We start from the raw sequence: 19,055 nt of genomic DNA, 5'->3' as shown, positions 1-19,055 counted from the left end.
TTGGTCACCCTGGCGAAAGCAAAAGCAGAAAGCCTGGCCTCCCTTTCCTGAATTTTCCCTTTTCCGATACCTGTAGCTGTTGTCTCACCATGGTGGCAAAACTCGGGTTTTTTACTATGCTGTGGATAAGTTTGAAGAAAGTGTTAGTTTCTTTAAGTATGTTTTTGCAAGTAACTGGAAGCATAGATAATGTTTATCTTTTACTGAACTCTTCTCTCTGGTGTGTTTATAGTGGTACAGCAATGGGGTATTTCACAGAAACGTGAAACCAGAAAACATATTAATAAAGGTAATTAATTTTATGTGAGAATACTTAAAAGTGAAATATATCAACTCTGAGAAGGTAATGCTTCTTCATGAATAAAAGTACAGGTTTAAAGAAATATATAGACCTTGTCTCCAATACCATATTCCTGATCTAGAGGAGTGAACAAGCAAATTTGTTACTGGCTAAAAGCTGAAATGAATCAGATGCATTACAGCCTGCATATGTTCAGTCCAATCTAAAAAACTGTTCTTTATCCTCTTAATACATAATTTCCTCTCTGTGTTAACCTAGAAACAAGCAATGAGGTTCGCTTCTGCAGCTCGCTCTTTCTGCATTCAGTTCCTGCATATAGTGGATGTTATTCCTACGAAACAGCAGAAGGTACTAGCTTTCAGAAGATGTCTTCATTGAAATCTATTCCCCTGACAGTTTCAGAATGTTATTTCCCTATTGTCTGAAAAGCAAGGATTTCAAAGTTTAGTTTATGAAATTTTATTTTCTGGAGATAATTTTTTCTTTTAAGTCTTAGAAGTGTACAGGAGAAGCAATTACAAAGACAAGCCAAAACCACTTATTGTATCACTGCTAAACACAAGAACTCTAAGAAAATAACTTCATCCAGATGTCCTACTTAGCAGTCTTCCCTTCAGTTGTAGTCCATACACTTTTCAATTAACTCTTAGGTCTGTCTTTCAATGATGTACAGTATGGTATTTGCACGTTATAGGACACAGATATCTTCAAGCTCGGAGCTACTTGTTATTTTAATGCAGTTTTACTGCTATAATACTATGCCTGGGATTTCTGAAAGTTTATTCTTAAAGTAATCTGTGATTTATTTTATGATGCCATTTCACACATTTAAGGAAAATCTTTGCTTGAATATTTCAGTGTTTTTAATTTGTCAAAATACTTTCTTTACTTTTGCAGTTAAGAAATTTTGGACCTTGTAAGACTATCTATTCTAAGCAGCCACACATGGACTACGTATCCACACGCTGGTATGGAGCACCTGAATGCTTACTTAGAAATGGCTACTACAGTTACAAGATTGCTATAGGATGTGTTTTCTATGAAGTCACAAGGTACAGTGTTCAGTGGAGGGTTTTGCTTATTATTAATCAAGAAAATCAAAGGTAAATAACTGAAATAAGGAGCATGTGGTATGGGTAATACGATCTTGTTTCCATGGTTTTGTGGAAGCTTCTTCTGTGATTAGTTTGCAGGGTTCAAGAAGCAGTAATCCTGTCTTGTCTAGCACTCTCTTCACCCTATGGCAGGTTAGTTGTAAAGCAGTGGGATGTTCAAGGGTAAATAGTACCAACAAAACATTATTTACAAGGTAAATAACATTCTTGTACAGTTGGTTGTTTTGTTGTTTGGTCTTCGCCCTGCCCCCCCTGGTTTGCTTCGTATTTTAATTTGGTTAAAAATTATTTTTTCTGCTTTATCTCTGGATAGAGTATAGCTCGTTTCCTCTCAATGAGCTTTACTAACGATTCTCAATCTTGTTAATGCACTTGATAGTTTTCTCTCTTTTTTTGACTTACTATTCTGCAAAACCAGAGGAGATTAGAGAAAACACTCTCTGATATACTACTTCGATTTATAATAGAGTGTTTTTAAGACCCTTGTGCCAGGACCTTATGGTGTCCTGGAATATTTAGAAGTTGGATTCCGATGAAGGAAGACTTCAGGAAAATTCAGATTAAAGTCCTTTAAGCTTTTCAGTGACGATGAAACTATAACTCAAAAAAATTGTTATGGTCTTCAAGAAAAAAGGAAAAATAACCACCATGAGTATTTCTCCATTATCTTTGTGCCCTAGCAACAGCGGCAGTTCTTCTTTATTCTCCTCCCACGCTGCTGTCTCTGATATGCAACCAGGAGTGATAACATTTGCTTTGCTTCTTTCCTCCTCCTCCACATGGCAAGTGCAGCTGCTGCCGTCACTATCACATTAAATGACAACCCTTATGCTTTGCCTGCTAACTTGTAGAAACAGTTCTGCTTCGGTCAGAAAACTGTTAACAGAAAAATCCCAAACGTGGCAGTTCTTTTGCAAAGTAAATTGGGACCAAAAGCTTTAAAAAATGCCATTTTTTCCATTTCAATTTGAATCAGGTGGGCTTTGAAGTTTGGCAAGAAAATTACATGCTGCAGACTTAAGTTTTCTTAGGGCAAAAAACCCTTAAAGATATGTCCTCATAATTTTAGCTTAATATAACAAATTTCATTCTTTGTAACCATTGCACATTTTCAGACACCTGATAAATGTGTTCAGAGAGAAATGAGGGATGTTTATTGGAAATTACCAAATTAAAAAAGGTACAGTCTTGCCAAGCTAAAGGAAGTTATGGACAGGTTTGTTTCTTTTTAAGTATATCTTGCCATTTCTGCTGTTGCATGTTTGTGTAAACCTTTATGCTTTAACACCACAGTGCGTAAGAATTTTTAACTCTTCTACTCAGCTGTCCTTATCCTTCAGATCTTGGTCTTCCTCTTTCTGTTCATTACAAATTACGGTTCTTGGATTACATTTTTTTGTGGATTGCACAGTTGTTCTTCACTATGTTATAGTTTTACATTTAGAGACAGCACATTTTTGTAGATCACACACAAGCTATTCCCAGCTGCTTGTCTTGATATAACGGCACAACATCCATCAGATCTCTTTTTTCTCCTTCCTCTACTCGGAGCTTTATGAAGACATAGAGAGAAGTGTGCAGGCAGCTGTTTGATTGAATTTGGGAACAGTTTAAAGAAGTTTCCCCTGTCCACAAAGAGGGCTGAGTGTTTTGCTTTCAGGAATCATGTGGTGCTACTGAAATGTTTCTTAAATTATAAGCTCAAGGAAATGTTCTGCTAAGGAACTTTTTCTCAAGGAAAAAAACCAACACATGTTTGCAAGAAACAAATGTTTGTGGACCTTATTTGTTAAGTTAAATTGCTCTGCTGTGCTAACAGTATTTTCAAGGACTTCAGGCAAGTTTTATATTAGCTGAGGATCAAGCTCAGGAATACAGTTCAAATTACCATCTTCCCAGTATTGCTGCTTGCAAAGAACCTGTGTGTTAGGAATGGAATGGTTTTTGTATATTTCTGTGTGCATACACCGCAAGAGGAGACTGCTTGACTCTGGCGTCTTAAAATGAGGAAAACACATTGTCTTCTGGGATTTGCCACTTGACTAGAAGAAAACACAGTCCTATATCCATTGCCTTTCATCACAGGGGATGTTCTTGTTACATATTTTATCCCAAAGCTGTGAGGAAAGGGTAACTACAGGTTTCTGTTTAATAACCCGAGCTACTCTTTCCATCCAAACATGCAGTTGTATTGATCTGCTGTTGACATATTATCCTTCAATGGTTGGTTGGTATTAAACTGTCCACAAATGAGTAATACTAAAATGTATCTTCCTTGTAACTGAAATTTTGTTAACCACAGTGGCAGCTATACCACTTAAACTAGTTTAAATGTGTCTTCTCTAGTGCTAATTGCATCTCTTACCTTGCGGTTTTCAGCCTTCTTTCCTGGACCTGAAGCTGGACCAAATTTCCAAAATCCATGATGTTATAGGCACTTCTGCTAACAAAACTCTCGACAGGTTCAAGTAGTAAGTATGCAGTCCCATAGTTATTAATCTCACTGTTTAAATATCCACAGTATAACTGTACAACTGTGTGCAATTTCTGATCAGGGAACCACAACAAAAATCTTGTTCTGTTGTGACATCTGCTGACCAAAGAGCAGTATCTTCTCTCCTCACCCAGAGACGTCGTGCATTCGTGATCCTTGTAGGCAGAGCAGAGGAAATCCGAACCTTACTTAGCGTTTTATTTCCATGGTATCTTTAGGGCCAATGACATAACTTGTTAGGAAAGAAAACATTTTTTTTCCAAGTATTACTTACTTGTACCTAATAAATGTTTACCTAAAGCAGATGAAAATAAATTCTTTTCCGTAAATTGTAATTCTCTCAGAATATGCATGAATAACTGTTTGTTCTCAACTTGCTTAACACAGGTCAAGGACTGCGAGTTTTGATTTCCCCTTTAAAAAAGGAAAAGGAATACCTCCTCTTGTGCACAGTTTGTCTCCCAAAGGCTTCTGTGTCCTGTATGCAATGATAAAATATGATCCTGATGAGAGAATTGCTGCCCATCAAGCATTACAGCACCCTTATTTTCAAGAACTCTGGCAAGTGACTTCAAATCACTTCATCCTTGAAGACTAAAATCAAAAAGGTGGGGGGAGCACTGTGTGTTTATTATTTAAAGTGGACTGAAATTAGGCTTGCTTACAGTGCTAGTACTTAGCTTGCAATACAATGAACCTAATTCAGTCAACATAATTCTTTGCAATGAGTCCAAACCTCACCTAAAGCACAACTGATGTTTTTCTCTTTTATTCTCCACTCCCACCCCCCAACTTTTTAGGGCAGCTGATAAACTTTGGCCATGCACAGTAAATTAAGATTACTAGGAAATGCATCAGGCCAATTACCTCTGCATTCGTGGCAAATTTCAAAGACGGGTAATACTTAAGTGGAAGAATTGTCAGCACATTTAGAGAAAGTAATTTGTGTCACTGAGCTTGTTAGCTAGAAACAAATGTTTAACTTAAGCTGATTACTTGGATTTATTCAGTCTGCCTGAATACTGATCTTTATGGGCTGATGCAGCCCCCCCACCTCCTCCCAAAGCCCTGAAACACATGAGTTTGAGTTTAGAAGCCGTGATACCACATCATCCCTTCAGTAGACTCTTGTCATAGTTGCTATTACTTAAAGGGTCAGTTCCACGTTTTTCTTTTAAATATGGTCATCCTCTTTTTGCTGCCTTTAAGTTGAAGTTTTACAGATGAAGTTGTGGCAGAGACAGAAAATGTGCTTTTGTCTTTTCAGGCCTTCAGTCTACCTTTTGAGCAAGTAAGTTTATTTTTTTACATGTAGTTACCCTGTATTTAGATTATATCTGGGACAATCCTGAAGTTGTATTTGACACTGGAAATCAAAAAATTGAGATCTGATTAAAAAATCTAGCAAACTAAAACTTTGTTTATTTTCAAGCTATGTGAAAAATACTCAATGTATTCACTCTTAAGGGTTTGCTGTACTGGCAGGGTGAGGCAGAAGTTAGTACTACATGAAAAACTCCCAAATAATTTTTTTTTCTCAAAAAAACAAAACAGCAGAAAAAAAACCCTAAATTGTTTTCTGCTGTGCATTTAACCTTGAAAGCATGGACTCTCCTTCCACAGGAGCAGCCACTTTTCCCACCAGTTTAGTTCTGGGGTTCATCAGTGTAGGCTTTGTAAGAAGTTCCTTCAGGAAAAAAATCCAAGAAACATCAAGTGAGGCAGTAATTTAAAAAAAAAAAAATTAGCTGAAGTAGTATTTGGCTGAGTTATTTTTTTTTCTGATTATTTGGATTTTCTCTTGTAATTTTATTCCTTAAGGTGTTCTCAGAAAGTGAATCTTGTTTATTTCAAAATCATTCTCATAGGGAAGTCCAGAAAATGCCAAAACAAAACCATGGATGTCCTTGAGAATCACCAGAATTAAATCTTTCTGAGGTAGCCAGATTGACTTCCTGTCTTATTCCTACATGGCTTTCAGTTTTCCGGGCCCCTCAGGAAAGTGGTGAAACCCTTGTGTAACAGTCTGTTAGATCTGTTAGATCAAACGTCAAGGTATAGAGTTTGACTTGCTCATTAAAGTGCAATAGCAAAATGTGTTTTGCAGAGTGTATTTCAAACTTTTGTTGTCTCCTGAACAGTCTGAGAAACAGAAGGCACTTAAGTCTTCCCTGAAACATTTCCACTTACATGCTATAAAACGAAGAGGAGGAGGTTACTGACCACCTTGTAAAGTATTTGGAGTGCAAGGAAAAGGACAACTAAGATCTAACGAACGGAAGTGCCTTATTTTGTGTTTCTCTGACAATTTGTAGGAAAACCCCACAAGGTTATGAGGTCTGCTTACCTACCATTTTGGTATTCTGTTCCTGAAGGGTATCAATATTTAATTAAAGTGTTGTTCTGGCAGAGCATAGGGAGTACTCTGTATTGAACTTTCTAAGTATTTTTATCTTTTTAGTACCTGATGGAGGAGGACGTTGGTTAAAAATGACATGAAAGGATTCTTTCAGCTTCAGTATTAGGAATAGAATGTTATCTACAAAAGACACATTTTCATATTATATTTTAAATGACAGCTAACTTTTGTATATTTTTTAGATGTAAAAAATTTTTATTGTTCAGTCCACTCTGGAAAGTATTCACCTCCTGTATTCAATAACTTCACCTCAGGTTTTATCAAGAATGTGCAGATTATGCAGTCATATGAGATAGCTTGATTTTGATGCAGTTTCTGTAACTGCTAAATGTTTTTACATAACTATAATCTAGTTAAATGATAAAACAACTTTTTATCTAATTGAAAAGCAAATAAAATTTAGTCATAGTTTTCTTCAAGCCATTGATCTTAACATTAATCAAAACTTTCAAGTGACTAATATTGCAGCTAGTTGCTTGCAAGAGCAGTAAAGGCCCGTATCTTACCATGTTTCAGAAATTTACACAGGGATAAGCAGCAACAATTTAATATAATGTTACTGTTTCCTAGTGCTATACAAAGTAAGGACAAAAATGCCTTGTACTTTTTCTTTGAATTTGCAATTTGATACCACTGATTTTAAAATTTGGGATTTCCTAAAAATTTGCAGTAACTAATTTGCAATATTTAAATTTGGTCATGTGTTACAAAATAGTTTTGCTATTTAAAAAATGTGCAAGTCATTCTTAGCTGGGGGTTTTAAAATCTTGTGCCTACCAAGTACACATGCAGGATAAGTTTTGCAATTTTTTTTTTTGTTTTTTAATAGTTGCTAAAAGTTATTCTGCTCATAACTGGGAGGTGATCAACTTTTTTTCCAGTAATGAAACACCTCTGGGACTGCTGCTGTTCAGAATTTTCTGTGCAACAAAAAAGTGTAAAACAAGCAATGTGAAGGCAGGCGAGCGGCATGGTGTATTGGAGGTCACTGCTGCACGTGAGGCACTATGAAAAAACACACCGCGCAGCAGATCACGGTAAAGTTACTTAGCCACCCCTTAAGCATCAATTGGAGATTGATACTCTAAATCCAGACAGACATTTTATTCTAATCAGTTAAGATACAGCTTAATTAATGCAGTAAAATATGTGTTAACATAAAGATTTTACAAAAATACTAATAATCTAGAATAAAAGTTAGGCCCTTTATGCTCTCAGCTCTTCTTCTGGGATGTTATTGGGCTATGCATTTGTGAAAATAATGACTCTTCTCATTCAAATAGAGCTTTTCCGGTTGGTGGCTTTTTTGTTGTGGTTTTTTGGTGGTTGGTTTTAAGAACTGGCATCTCAACACTTGTGGGATCCAGTTGTGACTGCATTGGATCCTATTCCTTGTTCTGCTGTTAAGCTTCTGGGTAACTTTGAGCATGCCCAAAGTCTACATTGTAGCTTTTCAATGAGGGGAAGCTCATGAGACTCAAGTTCTTCATGAGTCTTTTTGAGATCTACTGTTTCAAAGCACCTATCTTATGTTTGTCTTCATGTTTTGAAGAAGGTGTTACTTTCACATACTGTACTGAGGACCAACATGACATTTACTAGCAGATTTTTTTAAAATGTGAAAATGTTAGCAGGCTAAATATTTGTGGTGCATACCATGGGAGTAATTTTTCAGTATTGATTCAAATTGGACTATCCAAGTTGAATTGCACCTGCATCATGGCCTACTGTATCTTTGCCCATTTTATTCTGTTTCTTTCTAGCAAACTCCCAGAATCTCAACAGCAAGAATGGAAAAAAATCCCAGCCCTGGCAAGAGTTCTTGTAAATTAAGGCCACGAACAAGGCTCTGCAGGGAAACCTGTATTGCTGCCGCTCCTCCTAGGTACGGCAGAGGAACAGCAGATTTCTCTTGCTAGGACTGAACAAATACGTAAGCAGAATTTTAGTGGAGGAAGTGTTCTACACCAGTAGAGCAAGTACATCATAATAAAGGGAGAATTAAACGGCAGAACATAACGGTATGGCTAACTGCTCTTTCTCCTTTTGTTGAAACCCATACTGGAGGGATGCTGTCTTTCCTCCAGTTCGGAGCAGACAATATGCTCCTGACCACGGTACCTTAAAAGTGCCGGGGGGTGGGTGTACATAGAGTGAGTGGCTGAGCTTTACTGCTGTTACAGTTAATCATCTCTCCACTTCATCATGCTTTCTTGTTACCAGCTCATACTGCTAGAACAGATAGAGAACTCCAGCAATAAAACAATCCAGTATTTGTTTGAATACCTAGCAAGAGATTTTTAGATATAGATATACACAAAATAAATAGGTATATAAACCTAGCACAGGTTTATACATATGTATGTGTATATATATAAAAGAAAGGTGTGATGCTAAGCTTAGGAAATGGAATTAAGGATGGCAAGTGTACAGGCAACACAGTGTAACAGTAAGTTCCAACTTCCTACCTTTGGAACTCCAAGCAGAAGGTGCCATGAGCTTCTCCAGCATTTTTTGCAGAGGAAGATGGTGAGTTGCTCGGTGCTAATATATTTGGACTTGAGCATGGTGTGCAGCAGTAAAAATGATGGTCTAAAAATAAGTAACTTTATCTGAGGGATCTTGCTTTCCTCAGTTATTAATCTCTTACAAGATTTAAAAAAAGGACAAATCCTACCACCCCGATTTGACTGATCATTCAGACTCTGAGCTCTCTTACCTAGCCTTATGCAGTAGGTCAAGGCACATGCTATCAAGAGTGAGTTTGTGATGGAGATAAATTAATTGTATTGGTACCCTCCCATCATCTTTTTCTGGAAATCTCAAACCACAGATGGTGAAGTTTACGTATTTGAACATTTCAACTAAAAAAAAAAAAAATCCCCTCAGATTGTGTCTGAAGAAGCTACTTTCTGTTTCCAAAAGTGTTACTGCAACTGTTTGCTTCTATAATTAATATATCAGGTAGGTAATTATTCTTACACCAAGGAAGTAGTTATTTCTTTAAAAAAGATGAAGTCAGAGTTTTTGGTAAGCTTTAACTTGGAGAGAAAAGGCTATCGTAGTAGTATCATGTATGTTGCCAGAAATTCAGACTGTTATAATGAAAAAGGCAATTTCATATTCAGCAGATTGTTCTTGCTATGAAAATAGGAAATTTGAAGTGAAGGACCACGTTGGAATTTTTCTTCATTTATTTTACGCTTTCAGGTGGATCTTACACACAGTTCAGCATATATGGTGCTTCACAGGTATTTATTTCATAACAAGTTCTTTGCCATTATACCTCTGGAGACAAGCTGCACTTCTCTGGCTCTTGGATTAGTAGGCAAGCTTGAGTTTTCCCACCTGCTTCATAGTTGAAATACAGTCAACTTCAAACTACAGACTGGCGAGTGTTGTTTCTACCCTCATTCTTCCAGCTAAAATTCCATATTGAGATGACCTGTGTGGCACTCGCTTTTAAATTTATTTAATTTTTAACATGGTAGGAAAAACTTATTTAAGAGTTCTCCTATAGCTACAGCTCTTAAGTTCTTCCCAGGTAAGCGATTAGTATCCTTTTGCTTCCTAAAATATTTTTTTTTCCGTATGGAATAAAGGGTGGGATGGGCAGTTCAAGCTTCTAGATGATTGCCTAACAGTAAAGAAGAGGCTGAAAAAAAAGAAAAGCCACGTGCGTTCCTTGTATGCCGTTGAACTGTGTGTGATTGTAGCAGGGCCGTTCTGCAGACGCGTGTGCCAGTAGCTGCTGTTCCTGCCCTAGTGCTGGACACTGTGGTCCTTTCTGTACTGGTTTTGTATTTCTCCAGCTGAAGGAAGTAAGTCTTTTAAAGTTATTACATATTTTCTGAACTGTTTCATTTTGACCTAGACCGTATGAAGCACTTAGTAGAAGTCGTCTACAGGGAGATAACTACACTAGATTTCGGTGACAAGGTTTATCTGCATTTTAACAGTTAAACCCCACTATGTTAATAAAACTTCTGAACAATAATCCTGCTCAGTTTCAGTATTTTCCCCATTCCTCGTATTTAGAATGTAAGGAGGTAAGAATAATAGAGCTGTACTTTTTACAAAAGTAGACGATCTAATTGCCAGCTTGTAAATGTATCTGGCAGCTTTCTACATGCTAGCTGCATTACAAGAATAAGACTTAGTTATGAGTAACTGCTGCAGTTATTTCTCCCCAAATTTTCATTCATTTCCGGAAAAAAAAACCAACAAACAAAACAACCAAAAAACTTCTTATGCTGGAAAACGTCTAAAGTTTACTTGCAATTTAAAAAATTCTATCCACTTCATTGCTGGAGAGCATTAATGTGTGCCCCCAGACAGAGCATGTGCACACCCGGGCAAGTTCCACATTCCCAGGCTAGCAGCCTCTGTTTCACTCTGCCTGCCTGATGCCTGGCTGCAAGATTCAGCAAAAGCCCATTTTATATAAATATTGCTATATAGGATAAAGGGAAAGGCATGGCAGATACTTCTATCCTCTGTCATTCTGGGGCTTGACACAGAGCAACATCTCCTGGGTTTTTTTTTTAATCACTGCAAGAACTACTGAAAACAATGTGAGTGTTCTGTTGCTGACTGATTAAAAGTAACGCGTGTTCAGGCACGCAGCATTTAAGCTATACACACACGGGGGCCTGTCTGTCTCTGTAACACTGAGCCGTTTAAGCGCACTGAATTATAAATGAGATGCCTGATGTAAGACAAACGAGTTGTCTCAAACACATCTACTTCAATATATTGACCTAATTTTAGATTGTCGAGTCAGAAAGTGTGTACATCTACTACTGCTGGGTCTTTCATTTCACAACTCCCAAGACAATTATACAGGACTATGTGATTACAAAATCCTTATCCCACAACGTTGGCTTGTCTGCAAGACTTCTGCTGTGTGATGTATTTAAAGACAAACCCTTAACAATGAGAACAGAACAATGTTATTTCACTTACCTAATTGAAATTCAGCTATATTAATTACGAAGCATTGTTCTAGATGAGAAATTTTTGAAAGGAATTTGTTCTACAAAGTTGAGATGGTATTTCTGTACCAAACATTTAATTCAACAAAGGATTAGATTACATCAAAAGTGATTGAATCTGAACAGAAAGTAAACAAATGCATATTCAAGAGAGTTTAATATGTATTTTCTGAATTAGAAATATCACTTTCTTAAATGAATGAGAATTTCTAGTGTCATGACCCATTACTCCCCTCCCCCATCACTGAATTACATTATTTATACATATAATACAGAGCTGATTGCAGTTGGAAACAACAATATTAAAATAAATGTTTAATAGATACAAAGGATCTTTTTTTCCACAACATAGTTTTTCTGGTGTTTGGACACCAATTTTAAAGTAATTTCTATTAGCATTAAACTATTCAAGTGCAAAACAATTCTGTTTTAAAAATCTATGATTGCAGCATCCATCTTCCTGAATAACATTTTGAAGCCAGAAAGTAATCACTTTCATTTTCCATGAGTGCATTCCAGGCTGTCTTCTAGTCATCTCTGGTTAAAAAGATCAGTGCAAAATAAACAATGGTGAAGTACTAGTTTAACCATTGAACTTACTTGAATTTAAGAAACATACTTTATTTTACACTATATATATATCTTCTATTTATATTATTTATATATAGAGATTAAATTACACTGAACTTGAAAAGTATAAAGAAAACCAAAAATGTTACTATTTTTTCCTGCAGCACCAAAGGAAGCTTTTTTAAAAAAAAAAAAAATAATGAAAACTCTTCCTTGGGTGAGCAGCCTAGCAGTATTAGCTGTAGTAAGAACCCATTACATTATTCCTTTGCAAATTACTATGTGATTCACATAATTCCATGTTTACACTCTGCCACATTATAATTTGTGATGCTCTTTGCCTGAAGAACAGCTCCTGGTTCCACTGTCATTACTTCTTGTCCTGCGTTCAGAGATTTGCTAGCAGTAGTGTGATGGCTATACTACAGTTCCACTTGGAGAATTGGCCTGGTTTTGGGATGACAATAAACCCTGCAAACAAAGCAGTTTACATTAATCCAGCAAGAGAACCTGACATTAATTTTATAAAGTTCTTAGCCTGAAGCTAAAATGAGTATAATTTATTTTTACCACCGCTTGCTTACTTTAGGCATCAGCACCTTCTTTCCTACAAAAGAATCTAAGCTGCTATTGTGTCGGTCAAGCAGCACACAAAAGAGCTTTCACTAAGTAAGAAAGCGTGTGCATTTATGACACATGGTGAATCTGATCCCAGCACATGATTTAATCTGCCTTGCATTTTTGAGTCATTGTGAACTGCGAAACTTCAAAAATCATACACCAAAAAATGATCAGCATTTTATTAGGGTAAAAACAACCAAACCTACTGCAGTATCAACAAGTTGGACACCTAACCTGATACAAGGAGCCGCTCAATCTCTTAGATGCTATTGAGTATTACAAGCTTTGAATAGAAAAATAGATTATCTAACAAAGTAGTTATTTTGGTAATTTTGAGAGAATGAAACACTGAGCAAGAGTTCAGTAAAGATTTCCCATTTACAATTTAAGCTTGCATTCAGGAAAACTTTTTTACCAGCTCGTTTAACTACATCACCGTTCAACTAAAATGAGACTGACTTCATTTCAGACAAAATCCCACAACAGCGCGGCCCCCCTTGCCAGATGGAGGCTCCTGTTCTGGATTAAGGCAACCATACCTTACGGATAAGATATCAATAGATAAATTCCATTTCAGATTTATGTATAGTAGCCCCTTTTTAATCATTCACATAAAAGTAACTGTATAGCAGACTTATTTAGGAAAAACTTAGTATCAAAAAAACCCCGATTTACTCTTCTTGCAAGGTCATTAATTATAAAATTAAATGCCAGCAGGCTGAGGAGCACAAAGGCAGCTAAGCTGGAAGCACACCAATGAGTACCGCTGTGCAACTCCTTACTACGGAGGCACAATAAACACCCTTTTAGCAATTTCTCTACATGGCTACCAGCTTAGGTTCTTACCTCAAAATTAAGATCCTGTGACTCAGATCCATCAAACTCCACAAGCTCAGGCAGCAAATAGCATACAACACAGAATTGGGTCACATCTTCAGAATCTACAGGAGCTCTTTCTTGCTTGGATCCAAGAACTAAAGGTCATGATGGAAGAAAACCCTGACCATAGAGAGAAGAGGTGGAAGGCAGGCTGGGCTGGCTGGATTCGTCATCAAGTTTCTACTAAAACCACAACCCTTCCTTCTAAAAAAAAAAAAAATAAAAATCTAATCTACCACTTCAGATACATTATGAATCTGGATAAATTTGTAGGATTTATAGCAGGCTCTGCATCTGCATGTGCACCCCATTTTACGTTACATTTATAAATAATAAAGTACGTGGTACTTAATATCTTGTCCTCCATAGATCACAGCTGCAGGAACTAGAACACTATTTTTACTGGTTTATGTAGTGGATAACTGATTCAAACCGTGCTGAGGTAGGCTGAGGTGAGTTGTTCTTTGAACTTGACACTCAGGATGTGCAAAGACACGGCATGTTTCACAAGATGAGAACAAAAAGTTTCCTAGCCATTAGTTAAGGAATAGCTGGTGAAAAAAGGCAGAATTTTCAAGCAAACAAGCTACTGAAGCGCTTCTGAAAGTTTTTACCAAGAAAGTTTTGTTCAAGCATGATGAAGATGAATCAGAACTCTATAGTTCGTTACCGAAGCATTCTTCAGAAGGCTATTAAATCCAGCAGCAACTGGAAGGTCTTTCTTGCCCGAAGATTACATCCACTAAGCAACTTTCAAGTACCCTGGAAAAAGACGTCCAAACGTATTATTTCCAGTCTTTAATAAACCACTGATCCAAACTGTTTATATGCAGATATGTGCTTTATAAGCACATAGGAAGTGCTAGGGATGGCATAATATTAAGTCATTTTCAGCAGGCTCGTAACCATGCTATACAGATGAAGAGAAACAAGCACTGTTTAATATCAGATTGACACTGTAATGCAACCACTTACTGGGAAACAAACTGAGATGTCATTCATTTTCCTGCAACTCCTATAGAAACAGGTGGCACAAACTGAAATTCAGTGTGGTGCCTTGTTCCCCATGAATTACCAGACACTCTGAAATCAAGTTCCAAGACTAGGAACAAGGAGTCACTTAGCCCTGGTTTCATCTCCCAGGCCATGAACACTCCCTGTTTTAAAAAGCACAAGTGCAGTGCAGGTGGCTCTGAGTAAGCAAATACTAGCTACTTCTTACACTTCAATCCTTGCTCTGAATTAATTCTGCAACTCTGAGCAGGAAAGCCAGAGGAACACCAAAGTGGAAAAGATCTCAAGATCAATATCCTTGTGCTACTGCAGACAGACGTCTCAAAAATTTTCAAGTACTGCCTTAAAACTTTACCAGGCTACAATGGCCATTCCACAACTTCACTTCTGTGGGAGAGAGCAGAAATTTTGTGAGTTCTTCCACATACTTAATTTCACAAGACATCTTAGACCTTAGATGTTCATACAAGAAAAGCAAGAATAGGAATTTGGGTTTTAGGCACAGAAGTTTTACCAAAGTGGTGCGTGTTCTCTGTGGGTCCCAAGTAACAAAGATTTTCTAAAATTTTGCCATTATATCACAGCCTTTCAAGCAAGGCCACTTAAGCAGTTGGTGTAACATAGGAAACTTTAAAAAGACTCATTAGAAAGCAAGTGACAGCTCAAAAAAAGTTACCCTGTAAGAGTCTGATCTGTAATACAACGGGTGTGGGACTAGAATATTTGTAGTTGCATTCTCTGGGAGTAACACAATAGAAAAGGTCATGAAAAAAAATACAGAAAGCTCCTGCCTGTAAAGAAATAATAAAGAAATCAGTGCAGTGCTTTCTGTCATGAAACCACCCAGTCTAGTCATCCAGGTGGAACAAAAGCTGCAGCAACTTATCAGCGCGACAGCAAAGCTGCACAGTTTAACAGCTGTGACAGAAAACACGAAAGAATCAAGATGCAACAACTGCAGATGTGCTGTGCCCTACAGTGCACCAGCTGAAAGCTTAAAAACAAACAGATCGCACTGAGCAAGCAGCAGAAACAGATTAAGAAACTGTTCCAAAAAGTTTTGAAAATAAATGCAGTCTTTTATTAATAGCCTGATTTTGTCAGCATGTGGGTCTAGCAGGGGGTGGGAAGTGGAACAGTTACGAGACTCAAGTCAGGAATCTGATAAAACAATCTTCATCGCAACCTCCGAGAGGGACCTCCAAGTAGGTGCTACCTCATCTGCCATCTCAATGGAACGTGGCCGAAACGTGCCTCTTCTGCAGAGGTCAGTATCATTTTTCTTGCATCAGTTAGCAATGTGAGAGCAGTGAAAAGCCCGTTTCAGCACGAGTTGCTAGGGCTATTCCATATTTAGCTGTGCGTTCTCTGACTTCCCAACACACAGGACTTCATGTATTTGGTAAAAATAGGCTCGTGTGGGAAGGAATGAAAAGCCGTAACAAATACGACCAGTAAGGTCATTTCCACGCCAGGTTCATGGCACTCATAGCTGTGGTCTGGTCAGAAAGACCCGCAACAGCGTTAAGACCAACCCTCCTCACAATTCATGAGATTGCAGGGGGGTCTGGGTTTTTTTTTTTAAGTATTTCAGACATGCTCCAGCCAAAAGATATGAAACACAGTTTCACAGAAGAAACTAATTCTATGGAGGATCAGCACATAATTGCTGTATTAAAAAAAAAAAAAAAAAGCATAGGAACATACTACTAAGTATGAAAAAAGCCCTCAGTAACTACCAAGTTAGTATTTTCTTCATTTAAATTAGACAGGATTAATTGGAGCCAAAGATGCAATCATGCGTAGTTTTACTGATCTAGACAATAAACTGCAAGTCTGGACATGTAAGCAGGACCTGGAGGTTAATGTCTGGGTGCTGCTTCACGATGCTCTTGGCACACACTCAGCCTTCGCTCCTTCGGTAAAACAGCTCGGCTGTCTCCCTGTAACTCGCTGGACGTCAGAACTCCTCACATCTCTCCTACCTTCTGTTTTGAAATGGAAAGGTAGGAAATACAAAGCAAAGGGTCCAATGTAACAACCAACAAATGCCGGGGGCGGGGAAGGAAGTCTCATAGTACGCTTCACTAATGCAACTCAACCAATTAAAAAAAAAAAAAGGCTGATTTAACAACTGCCCATACAAAAGTGGCACCGATTTGTTAAACCATTTCTGCTATAACCAGTACATGAAATAATGGGTATTTATTATCTGCAGAATGTTCCATGGGTAGTTTATTCTTGTCCAGAACTGGGATATTCCTGGAGTCATTTGACAAAGTGATCTGGACTGAGCCCTTCGCCTGACAGAAGAGCCCACGGTCCAATACGGTATTTGAGCAATAATAATACACCAGAACGGAACGAGACTTTTCACTTTTCTTTAAAATTCTGTAGTCAAATCAGCTGAATTGGTTTTAAGATTTGCATGAACAAAATTTCCAGCAGTTTCTTATCCAAATGAATCGGCATTTATTAGCGTCAGTCTCCAAACAGCACATACTCACTAAATCAGGTATTAATCTCTAATGCAATCAGAATTAATTGAGAATGTTCAAGGAAGCACATGCTGAACATTCATGTAACACATTACAGAGAGATATTCTGTATGGGATTTAGGGGGATACAGCAAAGCTGATACCTATCTTTACACAGTCTAGATGTTCACTAAACAGAATTTTAAACGTATTATTTGTCTTCCATTTGCCTTTTTTTTTTTTTTCCCTTTTCTTTGTTCTATGTTACAGAAAGGTATAAACGCTTAAACCATTTGACACCAGATCATGTAAACGCACATAGTAGCATCAAGGAGGTTTCACTTGCAACTTCTCTTCTGGGTACATAAAGGAGTTCTCCTTACAGAGTTGTATCACCATTTTACTCATTGTCAACAAAAAGAAAATGCAAGGCTGCTAGAAAACCAGCAGATAAAACTAACTAAAGATCTGCCTAGTGGTATTAGGCAAGATTACTTCAAGACTAGTGTATGATTGGCAAATGGAAGATATGTGTGTTCAAAAGAAAACAAACAAACAAACAAACTAAGATGCAACTGCCTGTGTGCTGGGAAAAGCAAAAAAAGGCTTTTGCAAGCAGAACCCCGATCTCACTCGAGCAATAGGAACTTAAGATCCATTTAGGTTGTAAGGGCTCACATGCTTAGGAACAGTTGTTTCTCTAGCTTCCTGAAGCTACAGAAGTTGGTAAGGCTTAAAACGTTCAGATTAGAAAATAACGATATTGAGTTAAACCAGGGAAACCTCAGGGGAAAGCATATGACTTAAGGCAACCCCATTTGGGTTAGTCTTAACAGAAGAAGAAATGAGCCAAATGAATTTGAGAAGATTGATCAGCACCTACCTAAAGTCCAACTTCAAAAGCCAGAAAATAATGTGACAATACAAGTCATTTCCTTGAGAAGTGTGTGCAACATTATTAAAGACAAGCAAGATGACATTTTCAGTTTCAAGACACCTTTTGCCAAAGACTCCTATGACCACAGAACCTGTGGAAATTAGTTTTGTTTCATGCTTACACTGACTGTTGAGAAACTGGTTTTACCAACCAGTTCTTGCATCATTTGATGTAACTGGATGTTGCCAGAAGTTTTCAGGACGGATTTCACTTTGTTCCTCCACTGGCACCTGTTCTTAAATATACATATCTGTTATATATATCTATATCTATATATATAATCACACACATATAGTGGTCAATCAATACCTACTGAAGTACCAGAAAGTTTCCAAGTTCACGTAAGAAAGATGACTTCCTCAGCTTTAGTCTACACAGTTATTTCTGCCTAAGAGACAGAGTCCTACCTTGGTTAGACTTTTTCACTGAAATTTCTCAAAAGTGCCTTTGAAACACTTCAGTAAATATTATTTGTTTGTCTGTCCTTGATTGTATGTGTGGATTGATTGTCCGTTGATGTATGTCCTTCATCAGGTAACACCCAGCCACTGCTGCAAGGGTGACAATCCCTAACCACTCAGATGGAAGGGCAACATCTTACGTCTTCACCTAAACAGGTTCCAAGAAATTTTGCAGCCCAAGTTTTTTAGTTTCAGTTCAGGCAAGTTTAGTTCTAGACTAGCCATCATTTTTCTAGACAGAAAATGCCTGAATCATCCGTGTAAGCCATATCCTCGTGGCTGTAAATTCAGCATTCATTAGGTAAATGTCACAATCTAAAGCTGGAATAAAGAACATGACCCTGCACCAGGGTCCGCAGAGGAAAGAGCTCCTGTAGAGTCCTAGAAGGAATGACAACGCTCTGCCTCAGCTCCCGCTTGACAGGTAGACAGAGAAAATCCAGATACATTCGTGTCAGTGTTTTACTGAATCTGAGTTTAAGTAAGTTTGACAAGTATGCTATTTCATATAACTCTAGTCCTAAAAAATTAAGTATAATGAGAAATGACCTTATCAGCAAGATTTCACCATCAAAACGTGTGCACCGTCTTGAGATGAAGTGAAACATTTACTCAGAGCAGGTTACAGGATGCAATCAACTTTCTTTAAAGTACGGCAGGTTAACAGCTTTCACTGTGGCCGTTTGTTCAGCACAGTGTGATAGCGTAAGACCACCTAAGGACTGCAAGATAAATTAACACTCCAGTGTGGAAAGGACTATTGAAAGTTATCT

At 37.6% G+C, this 19,055-nt stretch overlaps 2 protein-coding genes across 10 annotated transcripts in view; one reads left to right on the top strand and one right to left on the bottom strand.

Annotated features, from left to right (window-relative positions):
- Positions 1-19,055, top strand: part of MOK (MOK protein kinase) — a gene marked incomplete at its 5' end in the record, with an annotated part of 28,405 nt that overhangs the window by 7,621 nt on the left and 1,729 nt on the right. The window contains 5 exon segments of the mRNA XM_056345980.1: positions 241-319; positions 1,199-1,360; positions 3,796-3,887; positions 4,298-4,518; positions 7,211-10,150. Coding sequence (XP_056201955.1) covers positions 241-319; positions 1,199-1,360; positions 3,796-3,887; positions 4,298-4,508 — 544 coding nt within the window.
- The window catches only part of WDR20 (WD repeat domain 20), a 48,164-nt gene continuing 40,487 nt past the window's right edge, over positions 11,379-19,055 (bottom strand). For 4 of the 9 annotated variants that reach the window (XR_008822929.1, XR_008822931.1, XM_056345374.1 and 1 more), the window contains one exon: positions 11,379-12,364. Coding sequence is in view for 4 of the 9 variants with exons in the window: in XM_056345374.1 (XP_056201349.1) it covers positions 12,311-12,364 (54 nt within the window). In the remaining 5 variants the exon portion in view is untranslated. Of the gene's footprint in view, positions 19,005-19,055 lie in introns of all 9 variants that reach the window. The other 5 variants (XR_008822928.1, XR_008822930.1, XM_056345370.1 and 2 more) reach the window with 3 other exon arrangements.

The sequence above is a fragment of the Falco biarmicus genome, chromosome 7 (genome assembly GCF_023638135.1).
Source record: "Falco biarmicus isolate bFalBia1 chromosome 7, bFalBia1.pri, whole genome shotgun sequence".
Taxonomy (NCBI): Eukaryota; Metazoa; Chordata; class Aves; order Falconiformes; family Falconidae; genus Falco; species Falco biarmicus.
This window is presented reverse-complemented; position numbering and strand designations above follow the sequence as displayed.